Source organism: Podarcis cretensis (genome assembly GCF_951804945.1).
Source record: "Podarcis cretensis genome assembly, chromosome: 14".
Taxonomy (NCBI): domain Eukaryota; kingdom Metazoa; phylum Chordata; class Lepidosauria; order Squamata; family Lacertidae; genus Podarcis; species Podarcis cretensis.
In genome coordinates this window covers 4299810-4319696 of record NC_137183.1, presented here as the reverse complement: position 1 = coordinate 4319696, position 19887 = coordinate 4299810, and the positions used below count along the sequence as shown (strand labels likewise).

Here is a 19887-nt window from a genome sequence, read left to right as displayed (position 1 = left end):
AAAGCCATGGTGTTTAGCTGATTTTTGACCCGGCTGTATAACGTGGGTGGGGTTTGTCAGCCAGCCAGTGCCTTAACTTCCTTCAGCAGGTGAGCTGCCTTCTCCACCACCAGCTGGATGCTGCTGCTGGTGGAACTGGTGGTGGCTTCACCCTAGTGTCTCATGGCCCAGGGCTGGTGCTCCTTCCTCCTCCCTCCACGCGCTGGGTGCCAGGCAGGAACGGCCGCCGCTTCAGCCCAGTGCCTCACACAGGTGTGGGGCAGTCTTTGATGTGAGCTGGAACTCCTCATTTGTGTGTGGGTTGCCATGTGGCATCCTGGCTGATGCGCTCTGCCTAGGGCACTGTTGCCTGCCCAGCGTTGTGATCTCCTCTCCCTCGATGCTCCCCAGGTGTGGGGCCCCTACTAGGGTTGGCCAATGTATCTTGGTTCCTTCTCCCCACCTTATTTCATTCTCCATATTTCATACATTGCGGTGTATCACTATATCGCATTGTTCGAAACCTGATATCACCCAGCCCTAGTTGCCATCTCCTCCTGTGCTCTTTTTACTTCAACATCTCTTGACTTCAGGATGTGAAAGTGCCATTTGAGTCTTGAATCTGGGATGGATAGCATCTCTTTGTAGGTTGGAGGAACTAGACCTGGAATTCTTGATTTATTGGCTCAGGCGCTTCAATAAGCTCTCTGACAAACATTAGCAGTTTTTACCTGTCTCTGTTCACAGCCAAATACATGCCTGCTCCAAGAGGAACTGATTGAAACCACTAGCCATTGGCCCTAAGCCCTTGACCAGATATAAAGTGTAATAGGGAATTTCCCTGTTAGCTGTAAAATATGACAGGTGGGTGGGGAGCAATCATTCTTCCTTTGTTGCATAAGACAGACAAAACTATTTCTTACCTCTGATGTGTTAGCTAATGTAAAGACATATTTGTTCCCACAGAAAAATTCAAATTGGGATTTCCCATTTGTTTGACCGCGGTGCCATACTGGCAAAAGATGTTGATTGTCAATGTGAAATGTTGATGCATCTTTAACTGGGGTGTGCCTTAAGTTGTGTAACTGGCAGTTTGTGACGTGTGTGCGCACACATATAATTACTTATGCATGTACCTGGCACATTTTTCATTTTTCTGAATGTCTTGGAGAGGGTGAATGCAAAATAGGCAGGAAGAAACTGCACTGATAACTTAATGGCATGTTTGGCCCAGCGCAATTAAATCTGGGGTTTGAGCTCTATAAGGCAAATACTGCATTCAGGACTCAAGACGCTGGGTGCCAGTTCTTTCTTTGGGGGATTCATGCCGGTCCTATCCAGTGTGAGGGGGTTTAAACCTGCAGAGTTGGGCACATGACTGTGCTTAGTACATGTACCCATGGGTGTAGCCAAGACTTTTGTAAAAACAAAAAAGAAATATAAGAACAATTAAAAGGTTTCGTATATACAATATTTTTTTTTAAAAAAACTTCCTTATATAAAAACAGTTAAAATAGTTCCAATGCAGATCAGAGTGGGATTGAGATCTTTTTTTAAAAGAATTGTTGAATGATGAAGGCCTGGAGCAGGCGTCAAATAGGCAAGAGAGATGGTGTCTGTGTAATATGTAACTGAAGGGGATTCCATAGGATAGCTGTCACCAGACTAACGACCCATTTCCTATTTCGGACACAGCTGACCTCTCTGGTTAGATGGTGACTGCAAGAGGCCATCACCCACAGAGTGCACTGATCCATTGCATATATTCTTCCTAATGATGTCTGTAAAAAGTTGATTCTTCGAGAGCTAACTCTTTGCTAAAGGCAATATAAAGGCAATATAATGTTTGTGACAGTGATTTTACCATTGATCTCTGCAACCAGTTGTAAGAGAAAAATCATGCAAATCACTAAAATGAGTTTTAATAATAGGGGAAAGCATTGATTGGGGAAATGAAGAAAAGACCGGGGGAAGAGGAAAGAGCCAGGAATACAGAATGTGAGAGGGGCTTTATTCTGAGCTAGCGTGTCAGGGGAGTTGTGGTTGTTTTGAGAAGTATTGGGGGGGGCCCCAGAACTTTCCTATTTAAGAGGCAAGACAACCAAAATCGAGGAAGGAGATTTAAATTTGTTAGGTTGTGGGTGAACCTATCAGACAACAGCGATTCTTCGAACAGCTCTTGTTTATTCACAGGCCAGGACAGAACTGAACTGAAGGGTTCAGTCAGCCTGCTTATATAGAGCTCCATTACAACGTTACTGTAACAACTTTCTAAAACTATCCAATCACTGAACGTCACTTTCGATCCCTTATTTGCATAACTATCTACAGTATCCCCCTGCTGGCCCGGGGTGAGAACTTCAGTCCATAACAAAATTGTTTTATCGCTTTGGGTTTGAATGTTAGAGGTTGGAGAAGAGGCCAAGGGAAAGGACCCTGAGCCCTGGGAATAGGTGGGATTTAGACACTGCGTGTCCCTCTTCAGTTGAGAGGCTATAGATGGGAAATTATTCTTCTGTAAAGGAAACAAGACTTTTCCTGTCGAGCTCTTGCACATCCAATTCTATCTTGTCCAAAGAACCAGGGATAGTGTGATTTATAAATGCTAAATTTTTCTCTTTTAATGAGGATTTCGATAGTTGTCCTTAAGTGCAGTCTTATATGTCCTTAAATGCAAATCTTCTTGCACCCTGAAGAGGAAGAGCTTATTTTGCCACACAGATTGATCCTTTTAAACTGTGTCTTTGTGGGTTATTGTTTTTGTTTGTTACTATTTTTTTATTGTAAACCATTCTGTAATCCTTTGGTGAAGGGTGCTATAAAAATTAATAAATGATGATGATGATGATGATAAAAAAATGCTTTCTGCCTGTGGTGTTGGTAGGCCATGGACCAAACCCTAGGTACCCTGACCACTGACATGATGACATAGCAAGCCACAGTGCCACAAATATTGACTCAGTGAAAGCATGTGAAGTATCACAAATCAAAAATAATTTTGGCTAGAACATTTCCCCCACCCATGCCAGTTGCAATGATTTCTTTCTGCCTTTAGGCGACTATAAAATGACTCTGCTTTCTTTCTAAGCCTCTACTCAATGAATATTTACAAGTTACTTGTTGTGTTACTGCTTTTACATGAGCAGATTGTGGTTGCATTATTCCTTCAGCAATAAATATTCAGCTTCTTGTTTTAAGTATTATCCCCCCTCCAGATTTTATTAAATGATGGCTAGAGGCAATACAGTTGAGGAAACAAAAGCAATTCTCGTTGCAAATGTCTAGTTTGTCCCATCTCAAATGGGTTCTACGTAAAGGGTTTTTTAGCAACGTTAAATTGGATTTCGAGGAGTCAGCTGATTCTAATAGCCTTTGCGGACAAATAAAAAAAGTTGATCTGATTATTCTTTCTCTGCTTGGTGATGGGTTTATGTAATCACTAATCTTGGCACTTCTTTATCTAAAGCAGATTACAAGACCACTGTCAGTTTGGAGACAGACTTTAAACAGATTTAGTTAGTGTTAAATAAGTTAAAGTTAACTTTAACTTACTTGGAAAAAGAAAAGTTTATCGAACATCTGAAACTCTTGTTGCGGTTAGAGTGGCATTTGTCAAAAATTTCACATATTTATTTACTTGTTTAAAATATTTATACCTTGCCTCTCAACCCAATGATTCTCAAGGCAGTTTACAAACAAGAGATAATAATACAAAGAATGGCAAAATTGCCATAAACACACACACACACACACACACACACAGAGAGAGAGAGAGAGAGAGAGAGAGAGAGCACTCCTTATTCCTCTGGCTGGTGGCTGGGACCAAAGCATGCTTGTCTTCAGTTCTACAGTCCTAGCTGCACATTTTTGCTGAAAGTTTAGAAAGAAAAACAAAAAATGGCTGTCAGCCAACAAACCCCCCCCCCCTTCCAGAATTAAGAAAGAGAACTAATTCTAATGATGGTATACTACTGATGTAAGCAGGTCTGTTAATCATGGACATGCTTCTTGTCACCAGCCTGATTTCTTCCTAGCTGAGGTAGGGGATCTTTTTCACCCTGGGGGATTTGGATTCCCTTGTGATCACCTTCTGGGGGCCAGTGGTGGGGGTCATCAGAGGAACAATGGATATGACTCTTCCCTTCTCAACTGCCAGCCCATTCTAGCCATGCCAGAGGCAGAGGTTTCCAAACACACACCCAGTTCTCCTCTCCCCTCAGGCAAGGAAGAGAGGCAGGACACCTTTGGCCCAGGCAAGAGGAAGGTGTGGAGTAGAGCTGGGGGGGGGGCGTGGCCTGGGGGGGGGGCTCCTAGGGGCAGGCAGAGGAGCCTTGAGGGCTCCCCACTCCCAGCTGGTATTGTTACCATTCCCTCAAGTGAGGCTGGATCTTTCTCTGGCAGGATCTGCCTTCCCGCCCTGCTTGTGGGCTTGCCAGGGGATGCTGGGCAAGGTGGGCCTTCCATCTGGCCCAGCAGTGCTCTGTTTATGTTCTCATAACACACAAGAGCTGCCCAAAATTAGTTCCAATATTTTACAACACCTAGCAACTGTTCTGGACAGGGCAGTTTCATTTGGCCATCATGGCTAAGAGACACAGATGGGCCTAGGCTCCCAGAATGTGTTTGGCAATGGCTTTCTGTCCGTTGATCACTTCATAGAAGGAAATTCTTTTTTCTTTTCATTTTTATATCTTATTTTATTTTTTCACATTGTACATAAAACTACATAACTCACAACGCATCAACCATTTTGCTTTGAAATATCAAATATTCTTAGAATTCAGTCCAAAAAATCTTTCCACATATTGCAATGAGATTTTGGGAGGTTATAAACACAATCCTCTCGACGCCTACAGTCCAAAAACAGGTGCCGTGCTTTGTAAAAAAAGAAGAAGGTTGGGGTTGGGGTTCCCTTGAGTTTTTCGAATCTGGCACATCAGCTTTTCAGCCAGGTCTCTTGTCCATATTCTGGAATACCAGGCTTCCGCGTTCAATCCCAAGGCAGTATGCCATTGTGGGGCTATTTCTACAGAAGGAAATTCAATTGTTTGTAGGACGCAAGCCTAGGATTTAGGTCAGAGGTGGCAAACTTGCAGCCCTGATCCAGCCTGCCAACGCGCTGCAGATGACCCCTCTTCTTTTACAGTGCTGAGCTGAGAGGCTTAAATCCCTCTTGCAGTCCAGAACTGTGATCAAGAAGTGTGGTGTGTATCCCTGAATGTGTGTGTGATCGTAAATGGGGGTTTATGTGTGCTCGATTTTGGGTGTGTGATCACATGCGAATGGCATGCAGCCGGGGGCGGGGCTAGGATGGACCACACTTGAATGTGGTTCTTGAACTAAAAAAATGTTATTCTTCCCCGATTTAAGCTGTGTTCTGGGTTGAACATTTCCCTGCTATGACTTCCATCTAACTTCTATTAGAGCACTTCATTTTCTCATATTATAATGATAATAATTTATTATTTATAATAATAAATTCCCCAGCCACTCTGGGCAGCTTCCAACAAAATATTAAAATACAATAGACCATCAAACATTAAAAGCTTCCCTAATACCCAAAGCTTTCTAATTTGGGGCGCTGATATTTGTCTGTTTTGTTTGTTTGTGCTAGAGATCAACCATTTATTACAAGTTCAAGATTTTACAACTTGATTCCCCACCCCCACGTACAGTTTGGCACTTATAGCTTGTCCAAGTAAAAACATCTTCTTGGCTTCTTTTAGTTAGATGTTTCCAACAGTTTTAATGGTACAAGCTTAACTTTACAAGCTATAAATTGCAACTAATTCAGAACTGAAGAGAAAAAATCCTCTTTAATAGTTTTGCTGTTGTAGGAAAAGTGGCATTGCAGGCAGTTGAGGGTACAGAAGAGTTACTTTTGCATTTGAAAGAAGTAGAGATTGAAAAATGATGGGCACTTTCACTTAGTCAAACCTTTATGACATTACCAGCCCCAGGCTTTAAAACATTATGGGAAATCAATGTTAAAAATAATTATTTTGGTTTTGTTTTAACTGCATTCATATTTTAGAGTTCATATTTTCAGGAATTCTCCAAAGCCTTAAGGCACTTCTTTCTTTTCAACTGTAATATGAAATTCTTGCTCGAAGAGTTTTGTAATTCATAGCTTTAAGTAATTGAGGAATGATTCACTGGAATGTTTTAGAACAGTGTGTGGCAGAGTTATTGGGCAGAGACGCTGGTGATGCTCTGTCAAAACTGGCTCTTGGGGAAGTGAGGAGAGTGGGGTGAAGTGAGGCAGGGGGAGGAGAAAAGCTAAAGAAAATGGGGTCTTAGCCAGAATTGGATGGTGGATGCACATCATAAATCCCTCCTGACATCCACGTGGTTGTCATTGAAGACCAGGCATAGGCAAACGTAGCCCTCCAGATGTTTTGGGACTACCATCATTCCTGACCACTGGTCCTGTTAGCTAGGGATGTGGGAGTTGTAGTCCCAAAACATCTGGAGGTCCGAGTTTGCCTATGCCTGTTGAACACCCACAACAGACAGAAGTTCCTACACTTGTGGTGTGGGCCTTTGGTGCAGCCAGGGCCAAGTCAACTGCACAAGTATCAGGCTCAACGGATTTGAATCAGGAGCCTCTTCTGTGCCATGGTTCCTCTTGTGGTGGGCTAATAATAATAATAATAATAATAATAATAATATCTTTAATACGGCCAATGACCAGAAAGCAGTTTGTGGTGGGCTATTCAAGACTGGAGAGTGGGGTAAAGAGCCAGTATGGACTGCCCTGGTTCCAGCCTGGCTCTAGAAGCACACCTGGCCTGCCTGAGAATGCTTCCAAGCTAGGGTTAGGTGTTTGCCAGACTCCCATCATGTCTGAATGGCACTCTAGTTTTGTCTTCAGTAGCTGCTTACCTACCTGCTGTACTTCCAGTCTGACACACGATCTGGTTTTTTTCCGCCTGCCCTCTTGCTTGGATCAGTCTCTTTAGCCTTAAACCCTTGACTGCCATCAATGCTCCTAAGGCCTTCAGGGCAGTGCTCCCCCCCTCACTTCTGCCTGGACTAGAACCTTCTGTCTTTATTTGCTCTTTACTTACAGTCCAGCTCTGACAATAGGAAACCCAAGTGGTTGCCTTTGGGGCAACATTTGATTTTGGAAGTGTGTATTCCAGAATCTCTTGCCAAGTCACAGGTGTTGAGGTGCAGCTTTTGAGTTACGTAATGAGTCAATATGAAGCAGTAAAATGTTGAGCAAGACCTATGAATTACCCTTGCTCTTAAATGAATGATGCCCAGGACCTGAAGTGTTGCTGCCCAAAGCTTTATCTCTGCTAGGCTTTGGCACTTTGGAAACAAGGCTAAAAAGGCCCTTTTTGCAAAAAAAAAAAAAGGGGGGGGGGTGATGACTGATGAGTGGTGTGAAAATCTAGAAATTGCTGTGGTCTTACTGTTATTAGGCAGTGAGGGTCCATAAGGACCAAGCACCACTTAAAACCTAAGCACTGGACATTGATTTAAGTTTTTCTTTTTCTTAGCCAACTCTGTTGACTGCAGTGACACCTAATGGTCATGGACAGAATTTCCTCCGATCTTTCCTGTCATTCTGATTCAACGGGTATTTCTCTAGCTTTTTCAATTGATTTTCTTGATAATGTAAGATTGTTATCACTGAGTTAGTACATACCTAGTTCATCCTCTGAATAAGCTGCCTGACACTTGCATTAGTTCTAGAAAGATTGGATCTAGTCTCCAGTAATATCAGAGATGGGATGTGGTGTGGTGGTTAAGAGCGGTAGACTTGTAATCTGGGGAACCGGGTTCGCTTCCCTGCTCCTCCACATGCAGCTGCTGGGTGACCTTGGACTAGTCACACTTCTCTGAAGTCTCTCAGCCCCACTCACCTCACAGAGTGTTTGTTGTGGGAAAGGAGAATGTTAGCCGCTTTGAGAATCCTTCGGATAGTGATAAAGCGGGATATCAAATCCAAACTCCTCTTCTTCTTCTTCTATGTGTTGCGGTTCTTACAGCACTGGGCACCAAAAAGCTACTTGTGGACAGAAGGCTGCTTTTGAGCTTCTGCCAGTAAAAATTTGAGGTGGGGGTGTGTGTTTTGAGGGCAGTGATTTCCTGACTTTTGATACAGGAACTAGGAGTTGACTGAACCTCCCCCAGAGGAAAGTGGCATTACTTAAGTTCAGTACCACTACAGATAAAAGTTTGGTTGAACAGGAGGGCCCAGCCTGGTTGTCTATAACCAGGTGCTGCCTTTGCAAATAGGAGCAAACCCACCAGCACCAACAGTGTGTGCCAGCAAACGTGACATTCCCAGAAGGGAAGAGAGTCTTGCAAGTCTGTGCTCCACCTCATCTTTCCAACTTGGTGGGCAGGGGAACTTTCTGGGACATCCTTGTCACTTCTGTGTGGTTCTGAACTTCTTGCCCTGTTCCTGAATGGCAACTCCTGAGCACCATGTCTGCTGCCCAGCCTGTACCATTACGTGTCTGAATAAAGATCTCTTTCTTGGTTACAAGTAAGAGCTTTTGTCTGTGTGTTTTGGATAGGAGGCAGGACTGCGGTTTGGGAATTACTATCCTATGGGGAGAAACACAGGGCAGACTCGATACAACTATAGTGGCATCTGTATCATAGCAGCCTTAATGGCAGCTCCACACAATGGATTGTGCAATAGGATAGAATTTTGTGTGTATAGCTGTGATGACACCTGATCACAAGTCACTTTCCTCACAAAGGCCACTCTAGACTGCCTGTTCGTTGAGCATTTGAATGTTGCTTGAATGGCTGTTCCCCTAGGTGTTCATACGCTCTGGGATCCTTGTCCTGCTGACTTAGCAAAACCCCTGCAGTATGACTGGTTGTTTACATGGGCCATGCCATCCTTTGTTAAGAAATGCTGTGAAAAAGCGTATGTATGGCACTCCATGCACTACACCCAGAGGCTTAAATAAGAGTAGAGCTGCCCTTGTAAAAGTGGAAGCAAATGTTTTTAAAAGCAGCAAATAAACAACTAATCACTGCTCCTTTTTAACCCATTCTGGTATCATTGACAGTGTTAAAGAATTATCATAACCAGCTATCATGAGCGGCAGGGGGAGATCTTAATGGTGCTGTGATGAGTGTTGATCTAACTCTCTCAATACATATTACATTGAAATACATTTATTCACATTTGCAACATTCCTCTCTGCATGTGTGAATGGGAAATGAACAAAAAACACAGCTGTTCTTGTCTATGTTTGCGATTGGTACCTTACCATTTCAAGAGCTGCATGAATGTGCTGTTTTCCCTGCACAATTCTTCACACACTTATTTTGTGAAAGTTTTTTGAGCACAAAATGCATATGCTACCAGTTTCTGTGCTACCTGCAATGTTGATCTCCTCTTGGGAACCCTGCTGCGACACATGGAGGAAAGAGCGCCCTCACTTTGGCGCATGTGTGCCACCACTACCAAGGCTTATTATTGATCAAGTACCTCCTATTGCACCTTCATGCTGTACAAACAAGTCCCTGCTCATGGTTTGCAAACTAATCCCGTCAAAATATGACTGTATACATGAGGCCTGAGGTTTGAGATAACTGAACCTGTACAGACTGGCAGGAGGCCATTTATCTGAGAGTCTGGTTCACAGGGCCAGTCTTCCTTCTTAGGCAGAGCAAGGCAGCTGCCTCAGGCAGCCAATTTGGGGGGCCATTAAAGTGTGTCAAGTTGCCCATTATTCATTTTTTAATGTATATAATTTCTACTTTAATCTCTTCCGGGCAAGGATGTGCTTTTGGGTGGGTGGGGTCTTTATTCTCCTGCAGTGAGCCATGTAGACTGCCTGCTCATATATCAGCTTGCTTGTTCATGACTATCTTTGCAAAGGCTGTTCTCTGGGTCTGTTCATCCCCCACATCTAGCAGGTGAAAATAGTGCCTTTTCTGTAGTGGCACCTCAGTTCTGGAAAACTCTCCCAAAAGCAGTGGTTTTTGTTTTCTCCGCTTAACTTCTACTCTGCTGAAGCTTCTACCGTTTGGTTTGGTTATTTATTTGATTGTATGCTGCTGTATATGTTTATAAAAACTGTTCTAGTGTAGTTTTTTTATTATTGTTTTTAATACTTATTGTAACCTGTCCTGGAAATCTTTAAAGGCAGGATGTGTATTTTAAAACAAATTATAGTAATAGTAGATTGAAGCTGTGGCACATGAATAATAACATTCTAACTAAAGGAAGAAGGGATGTATGTGAACATTTTGCCCTGGGTACCAAAATGTCTTGGAGTAGCCCTGATTGTGCACGTCTAGGATGTGCCTAACAATGCTTCCTCTTTGCTTCACATAGCAATGAAGCCTGGCAGATAAGGGCTGCTCCCTCCTATATGATGCTGTGTGTATAGTGCTGGAGTTTAAATTAGATCTGTCACCCAGTGAGGGACATCTGACAGTGCAATCCTATAGGTGTTTCCTCAAAAGTAAATCTCACTGAACCAGATGGGGCTTCCTTCTGAGTTAGACATGCATAGGAGTGTGCTGTTAGCTGATTAAACATTGGATTCTAATTTATTAATTGATGCACTAAATCTGCACCAATGTGTGTATGGGTAGCAAGGGGGGGGGACAAAATATTTCTAATAAAAAAAGCACAAGTGTAATTATACATAAAGAGGTGCTTTCTTTTTTCTCTTGCAGTAGAGAATTCTTTAGATACTGCTTGCCATCTGCATTTTTTTAAAAGTACTTATTATTGTGGCTGTTAGGCACCTTGGGTGTTTAGAGGCAGAGAGGTGGGGCATCAGTTGAAATAATAAATAAATCATAACTACTTGCCTGAAAATTAATTTACATTTTTTGCTGCTTTATCAATCAGGGCATTTTCTAGTCATTTGATTTTTGAAAACATTGGTTAACCCAAACAATTAACTGATTAAACATTGCAGCCCTCCTAGATATCCATAAATCTGTGTTTGACTAGGAGGCTGTTTGTGTTATGAACTGCTTGTGCATTTGTAGCTAGACACCACCACCCCTAACACCCCAACACTTTGTGAACCTGGCATTTAGGAACTTGTCAAAATGATAATATTGTTGTAAGCTTCAAATGACTTAGGTGAATAATACTTAATCATCATGAATTACTTTAGGGTGCACAGGAGAGCAAATTATTTAGGTAATGGAGCTGAAAATGCGCTGGGATTAGAATGTTATGCAGTCAAATAATTCCTTGGTTAATTCTGCTTCAATGCAAATTCTTGTTTGTGCTACTAAATATGTATGAGTGTCATTGACTATGTATAGCTTCATGTTTAATCAATAGAATTAGAAGGAGCAACAGCAATGTTTCTGTCACAAATGGTAGTTTCTGTCACAAATGGCTATTTTTCTCACCATAAATGTCTCCCTTATATTAGCAATGGCGCTCACCTGAGAGGTGCTGGAATTGTAGCATTTACCAATTTATATACAGAATGTGTTTATGTTAGTGACCATCCCAGATTTGAAGAAACATTCCTTATGAATATATCCCTTCTTATTTTGAAAGTTTCTTGTGCTACCAGACAAACTGCTTTCCAAATGACTGTCAGATTTTTCTCCCATCTTCTTTATTTGTGTCACCATCAGTATCGCTTCCTTGTGTGACAACATCTCATGGTGCTTTCTGGGTCTGGCGGATGTTCATGGCGAGTGCTGCTTTTCTTTTGGAGGCAAATCTTCAAACGAGAGCTGTTAAAATACGACAGATTCTCAAGTTGGTGATGCATCTGTATTGAAGGCTGTCCCATCTACCATACACATGAGATATTTTGTACCAGCTGTTAGGACAACAGCTTTTGTTGGCTTATCTGTTCTGCTCCTACCTTCAGTGAAGGTATCAGTGAAATAGAGAAGGAAGAGATGGAGGAAGATTATGGTGATGTGGCTGGTTCTAGGACAGGGGTTGGCAAGGCTTACCTTGTCTGGGCCGGTTCCAGTGGGGATCCCTCTGTGGGCCAGATCGCAATTTCCGGCATCTGTGTCTGTGCAGACGCGATTTCCAGTGCCGCAAAAGCAAGTCCCCACGCCACACTGTGCTGGTTTAGCGCAGTGCGTGGGGACATGCCAAGCGGGCGGCTCAGTTTGGGGACAGTTCAGGGGCTGCTTAAATGACCCTGTGGGCCGCTTGTGGCCCATCGGCCTTAGGTTGCCGACCGCTGTTCTAGGACAACGTGAGTAATGAAGAGAAAGTTTAAAGTATTCTTAACAGTCCTGTTCAGGTTGTCCTCAAGACGAGGTTTGTGTCACCTGAGCTGCATAGTCTTCGCTGCCTGCTGTTGTAGCTGTAGCTATCCATTTGTACATCTTTGAGGGTGGGTGGGTGGGTCCTGACCCAGTCCTGAGACTGAATTTGTGCAGAGAATAGCATGATGGCTTTGTATGTCGATCTAGTTGTGGCCTGATATTTGCAAGGCCATTCCACCCCTGAAGCAAGGTGACCACCCTAGGTGGCAGGATCCACAGGATCTGTCCTTCAAGCATCAGCTGCTGCTCCTGCCACCACTGCCACAGCGATGGCTGCAACACACTCCTTGGAGGCCAGAACTGCCACCTCCTTGGCAGCAGCACCCCTCCGCCTCCAATGCTGCCTCTACTGCAGCCTCTTGGTGGTTGGTCTCCTCTTACACCTAGGGAGGAGATGGCGGGGCTTGCCCTTTGAAGTCTGCACCCGCTCAGCATGAAGCAGAGTGGACGCCTTCCCTATCGCTCCCATGACAGCCTTTGGTTTCCACTTCAGCCATCAGGTAATGTTCATTTGATTTCCTCCACCATGTTCCTGTCTCGTCTTCCCTGGCTGGGGTGGGGGGGAACCACACCATTTTGTGGTTCTCCTCAGGTGTCAAAATATCTTGGTCTGGCCCTGGATATTTGATTCCTCATTCCAGCATAGCGATCTTGTGTGGCCAGTGGATGTTACATAACAATCTGCTTAATGCTTCAATCTAACCATATGATTAGCTCAAACCGTAAATAAAATTCGGTGCATGCCTGGAGTGTATGATTAAGTGCTTTCCAGGACAGGAGCCAAGTCTTGCAGCACTTTATGAGACTCTCTCCTGTTCTAGACTGACTGACTGAGCAAACTTCTGGAGCACCTGCTCAGGGATATCTAAGCTCACTTAGCTTGTTGTACACAGAGCTAAAGGGAAAATAAAAATTACAATGCCGTGGAAAGATAACCCAAATTCTTCACTGAAAAGAGCTGAATCCCACAACATGCATGAGTGAATTTATCTCTCCTTTCTTCTCTTTAAAGTAGTCATGGGGGGCGAGAGGCAGAGGACTAGGGCTGGTCATCAATGTAGCACACCAGGAAATTCCCTTCAACAGCTATTTGGGCAATGCAGATTGCTGCCCATGCACTTTCACACTATCTTCACCTTCATAAGCTAAGATTTTGAGCCCAGTACCACATCCTGTGCTTTTCTGCACTTGTGTGGATTCCCCCAAACCCTACCACAGTTTAACCACTAACTTAAATGTTTCTGTTGGTGGGTAGTTCTTTTGAAGACTGTTGCTTCTTCAGTCCCCTGGTGCCTTGCTTTTTTTGTCCAGCAGAGAGGCAGAACGAAGTCGGGCACATGGGAACTGGTTTTGCTTTCTTCTGTCTTTTATATCTGGCCACTTCCCCCCTGTATTTAAGAGAGCATCTCTATTGTCTAGTGTCTTCTTTCTCTGTTGAAGAAAAAGTAAGGGTTTGCTTGGAGGGTGAGTGGCTGGTGGCATCTCTCTCCTTGTCAGGAGTAAGCAGTATACTCCAAGTGGGTCCTTTAGAATCTGATGGTTTCCCTCGCCCCCATTGCATAAAGACTAAGAATTCTAGTGTGAGAGTGCCTCTGTAAATATATGTTTGGGTGGGGGGGAATCTGTGAATTGAAATAAGCCTATACTCCAACTAGGTATATTGGAACTATGATTCAGGCTGATTTTCATCTAACATTATATTATCATTATTATTTTACCTAGAATGAAGTTATATTTCTTTCCAAATAACTTATTGGTTTTCATGTAAATACGAGAACAACATAGAACTACAGTAACTTGTCGACCGGTACATTAAATTTCATATGCAGTACACAGTACACAAGCAATATGTTTATTTATGCCTTATCAATTCAAGTATCCTCAGTGTAGCTTGGAAAATGTTACTGTTTCAATAATAACAAGCCAATTTGATTGAGGTGTGATTGACTAAGCAGTGGTGTGTTGCAATCTGTGCTCATTTCTGGAGGAGCCTGGGTGGGTGGACTTGGGACCATTAGCTCTAACTCAGTAATAGCGAAACAAAGCTGGAAATTTCTGTCATTATCTATGCCATGTCCTGTTTTGAACAGACACTGCATTTCTCACTGTGTCTTGTTTGCATGCAAAAAAGATTTGAGCAAGCACTTATTTGCATGCAAAAGATGAAACTGATAAGTGGGAAAACACCCTAATTACCCCTTCCTGATTTTTTTTAAAAGGAAAAGTAGCAAGCACTTTTACATTCATCAGACCAGAAACATGTATTTGCATTCACAAGGCAAATAGTAGGGGCAGGAACATCTGGCATGGGGTTAATTAGATGACTTGTGACCCCAGGCTGTTGTGGAGCTGGCCAGGGAATAGGACACCAGACACCCTTTGGAAGAAAAGCAGAACACAATACAACTTTAGCAGTAGCATAGCAGGGCATACAGGAAAGGATTATTTACTTATTGTTCCACATCACCCAAATCTCCAAATTAACCCCTCGCCGGTCACTTTTTGCAGCTCAGGGCTGCCACCTAGTGCCCAAGTCAAGATTTGCAGTTGCTTGCTTTGTAACTGGCTGGGCAGGAGAGCTTGGCGATACATTGCGATGTTGAAAACCTGACATCGCCCTAGTGTGTTGTCTGCTTTCTGAACCCAAGTCTAGCCTTTCTGGGAGATGAGTTAGCAAAGTCTGCTGATGACACCAAGTTGTCTGTGGTAGTTTTTAACTAAAAGTGGCTGTGGGGTGCTCCAAACTGGGTGAATGAGTATTAAAATGGAGGAACGTGTAGCTATGCTCCAAAGAATTAGAGAGCTGCAGCTCTTCTTGGAAGCAACAGAGCACACCGTCTCCACCAAGGAGGAGACAGGGGACTCCCCTGAGAAGGAGGCTAGTTCACCAACACAGGAGCCAGACATATGGAGAAACGTGACTCAAAGAAGTAGGAGGCCCAGGGTTCGCTCTGATTGTTTAGAAATACACAATCGCTTTGAGGTCCTCTCCCCTAGAATGGAAGACGAAGAGCAGACTCCATTTGAGGATCTCTCCCTCGTTACAGTCGATCAGGTATATGAAGACGAGCAGCAAATTCAGTCCTCAGGGAATGTGCAGGCGACCTTGGAACGGACAGCTCACGGAAGAACCCCGACCAAACCTAAGAGGAGGCGTGTAGTGGTGATAGGGGATTCCCTACTGAGGGGAACAGAAGCAGTGATCTGTGGGCCTGACAAGATGTCTCGGGAAGTGTGCTGTCTCCCCGGGGCTAAGATCCAAGATGTAACTGAATGACTGCAAGGAATCATAAAACCCACTGACAAATACCCCTTCCTCTTGGTTCATGTGGGAACCAATGACACTGCAAGCAATAGCCTCCAGAAGATCAAAAGAGACTACGAGGCTCTGGGCAGGAAATTGAAGCAATTAAATGCACAAATTGTCATCTCATCTGTCCTCCCGGTTGAATGACGTGGCCCAGGGAGAGAGGGAAAAATAGTGGAAGTGAACAGCTGGCTTCGCAAGTGGTGTAAACAGGAACGGTTTGGATTCTTAGATCACGGACTGCAGTTTCTTGAAGATGGACTTCTGGCAAGCGATGGGCTGCACCTCACAACGGTTGGGAGGAATGTTTTTGCCAAAAATCTCAGAAACCTCATCAGGAGGGCTTTAAACTGACTAATGTGGGGGAGGGAGACAGTGCTCCTGAAGGTAGGAGTCTATCAATTGATGAAGATGATCATCCAAATGTCAGGGACCAAATGGAGCAAACAGCGCGCAGACCTAGTGGTGGGAGGAAAAAATCCTTAAATAAGAGACACGGGGGAATGATTAATGGACTTCAGTGTCTGTACACTAATGCGCAAAGCATGGGAAATAAACAAGATGAGCTTGAGCTCTTGGTACAGCAAACTAAATATGACATAATAGGCATCACTGAAACCTGGTGGGATAAGTCCCATGACTGGAATGTAATAATGGAGGGATACAATCTATTTCAGAGAAACAGACCAGACAAGAAAGGAGGAGCAGTGGCGTTATATGTCAGGGATGTGTATACCTGTGAAGAGATCCAAGATTTAGAACCTCAAAGCCAAAGTGAGAGCATTTGGGTCAAAATTAAGGGAGAGAAGAATAACAGTGACCTCATTGTGGGAGTTTACTATAGATCCCCAAGCCAAACGGAGGACATAGATGATGCCTTCCTGGAACAGATGGCCAAACATACAAAAGGAAGGGAGATAGTAGTAATGGGGGACTTCAATTACCCGGATATTTGTTGGATGTCAAACTCAGCCAAGAGCATAAGGTCAAACAGATTCCTCACTGGCCTTGCAGACAACTTCGTTGTCCAAAAAGTGGGAGAAGCAACAAGAGGAACAGCCATTTTAGATCTGGTCCTAACCAATGTTGATGACCTGGTTAGTGGGGTAGAAGTGGAAGGATCATTAGGCGCGAGTGATCATGCTCTTCTGAAGTTTACTATACAGCGGAAAGGAGCAGCCAAGCATACTAGGACTCAATTTCTTGACTTTAAGAAAGCCGACTTCATAAAACTTAGGGAAATGCTGGGTGAGATCCCATGGACAGTAATACTAAAAGGAAAGGGAGTTCATGATGGCTGGGAGTTTATTAAGAGGGAGATAGTAAAAGCACAACTTCAGGCAATACCAATGAGACGGAAATATGGAAGGTGCCTAAAGAAGCCAGGGTGGCTATCTAAAGAACTTTTAACTGAGTTAAGATTAAAAAAGGATGTGTACAAAAAAATGGAAAAGGGGGGAAACCACCAAAGAGGAATTCAAACAAATAGCCAGCACGTGTAGACACAAAGTCAGAAAAGCTAAAGCACAGAATGAACTCAGGCTTGCTAGAGAGGTTAAAAGCAACAAAAAAGGCTTTTATGGGTATGTTCGTAGCAAAAGGAAGAACAAAGAAACAGTGGGGTCACTCAGAGGAGAAGATGGTGAAATGCGAACAGGGGACACAGAAAGGTCTGAACTCCTCAATGCTTTCTTTGCCTCAATCTTCTCCGATAAAGAAAACAATGCCCGACCTGAAGAATTTGGAGCAAATGATTCAGCAAAGGAAACACAGCTCAGAATAACTAAGGAGATAGTACAAGAATACTTGGCTAGTTTAGATGTAGTCAAGTCTCCAGGGCCAGATGAACTGCATCCAAGAGTATTAAAAGAACTGGCAGATGTGATCTCAGAACCACTGGCAGTCATCTTTGAGAATTCCTGGAGAACAGGCGAAGTCCCGGCAGACTGGAGGAGGGCAAATGTTGTCCCCATTTTCAAAAAGGGGAAAAGAGAGGACCCAAATAATTACCGCCCAGTCAGTCTGACATCAATACCAGGGAAGATTCTGGAGCAGATCATTAAGCAAACAGTCTGTGAGCACCTAGAAAGGAATACTGTGATCACCAATAGTCAGCATGGATTTCTGAAAAATAAGTCGTGTCAGACTAACCTGATCTCGTTTTTTGACTGAATTACAAGCCTGGTAGATGAAGGGAACGCAATGGATGTAGCCTACCTTGATTTCAGCAAGGCATTTGACAAGGTGCCCCATGATATTCTTGTAAAGAAGCTGGTAAAATGCGGACTTGACTATGCTACCACTCAGTGGATTTGTAACTGGCTGACTGACCGAACCCAAAGGGTGCTCATCAATGGTTCCTCTTCATCCTGGAGAAGAGTGACTAGTGGGGTGTGACAGGGTTCTGTCTTGGGCCCGGTCTTATTCAACATCTTTATCAACGACTTGGATGATGGACTCAAGGGCATCCTGATCAAATCTGCAGATGACACCAAACTGGGAGGGGTGGCTAACACCCCAGAGGACAGGATCACACTTCAAAACGACCTTGACAGATTAGAGTACTGGGCCAAAACAAACAAGTTGAATTTTAACAGGGAAAAATGTAAAGTATTGCACTTGGGCAAAAAAAAATGAGAGGCACAAATACAAGATGGGTGACACCTGGCTTGAGAGCAGTACATGTGAAAAGGATCTAGGAGTCTTGGTTGACCACAAACTTGACATGAGCCAACAGTGTGACGCGGCAGCTAAAAAAGCCAATGCAATTCTGGGCTGCATCCATAGGAGTATAGCATCTAGATCAAGGGAAGTAATAGTGCCACTGTATTCTGCTCTGGTCAGACCTCACCTGGAGTACTGTGTCCAGTTCTGGGCACCACAGTTCAAGAAGGACACTTACAAACTGAAACGTGTCCAGAGGAGGGCAACCAAAATGGTCAAAGGCCTGGAAACGATGCCTTATGAGGAACGGCTAAGGGAGCTGGGCATGTTTAGCCTGGAGAAGAGGAGGTTAAGGGGTGATATGATAGCCATGTTCAAATATATAAAAGGATGTCACATAGAGGAGGGAGAAAGGTTGTTTTCTGCTGCTCCAGAGAAGCGGACACGGAGCAATGGATCCAAACTACAAGAAAGAAGATTCCACCTAAACGTTAGGAAGAACTTCCTGACAGTAAGAGCTGTTTGACAGTGGAATTTGCTGCCAAGGAGTGTGGTGGAGTCTCCTTCTTTGGAGGTCTTTAAGCAGAGGCTTGACAACCATATGTCAGGAGTGCTCTGATGGTGTTTCCTGCTTGGCAGGGGGTTGGACTCAATGGCCCTTGTGGTCTCTTCCAACTCTATGATTCTATGATTCTAAAATGATAAATCTGATTTGGTGTTAACAAGTGTAAAGTGATGCATGCTGGGGCAAAATATCCTAACGTTACATATATGATAATGTGGTCTGAGCTGGTGGTGGCTGACCAAGCTTAGGGTCCCAGTGGATAGCTCAATTAAGAAGTTGACCCAGGTTGTGGGAAATGACTGAAAATAGAACTGGAAATATCATAAAGGCCTTATACAAGTCTATGGTGCAGCTGCACTTGGAATACTGTGTCCAATTCTTGTCACCACATCTCTTAAAAGCAGACATGTCCAACGCGTCAGTCCCAATCGACGAGTAGAATTCTAGTCGATCACCACCCACCCTCCACTGGAGACGTTGGGAGGAGCTATTTTGACGCTGCACATGCACCCACCCCTGCCCTGTCAGTGTGCGTCTGCCCACCCTGCCCCCATCCCTGCCCCCTCGGGAGAAGCAGCCAGTGCCTGCCTGCCCACCCTGCCCCCATCCCTGCCCCCTTGGGAGAAACAGCCAGTGCCTGCCTGCCCACCCTGCGCCCATCCCTGCCCCCTCGGGAGAAGCAGCCAGTGCCTGCCTGCCATCCCTGCCCCCATCCCTGCCCCCTCGGGAGAAGCAGCCAGTGCCTGCCTGCCCACCCTGCCCCCATCCCTGCCCCCTCGGGAGAAGCAGCCAGTGCCTGCCTGCCCACTCTGCCCCCATCCCTGGGTGGTAGGTCACTGCCAGTTTTTATACTGGATCGTAGATCACAGCCGACTTCAAGTTGGACCTGCCTGTCTTAAAGGATATTATAATGCTGGATTTTTTAAAAGAAACGATAGAGCATCACCCTAGTTTTTTAAAAGATTTGTGTGTGCTCCTGCACCATTTACAGGGATGTGCTTTCCTTTGCAGAAATAAAAACATTAGAACTTAAAATAATCATGTTATGTGGGTATGATGGACAGAATGAAACAATGTCCTTCACTGGCAGCTCCACCTCTCACAGAAGCTGTGATTTTGC

At 44.1% G+C, this 19887-nt stretch overlaps 1 protein-coding gene across 6 annotated transcripts in view; it reads left to right on the top strand.

The window, feature by feature from the left end:
• The window catches only part of RORA (RAR related orphan receptor A), a 384947-nt gene that overhangs the window by 320960 nt on the left and 44100 nt on the right, over positions 1-19887 (top strand). Inside the window, exon 1 of one of the 6 annotated variants that reach the window (XM_079953333.1) lies at positions 7507-7567. The exons of the other annotated variants lie outside the window; for them this stretch is intronic. Coding sequence (XP_079809459.1) covers positions 7516-7567 — 52 coding nt within the window. The 5' untranslated portion in view covers positions 7507-7515. Of the gene's footprint in view, positions 1-7506; positions 7568-19887 lie in introns of those variants that run through there. 6 annotated transcript variants of the gene reach the window in all.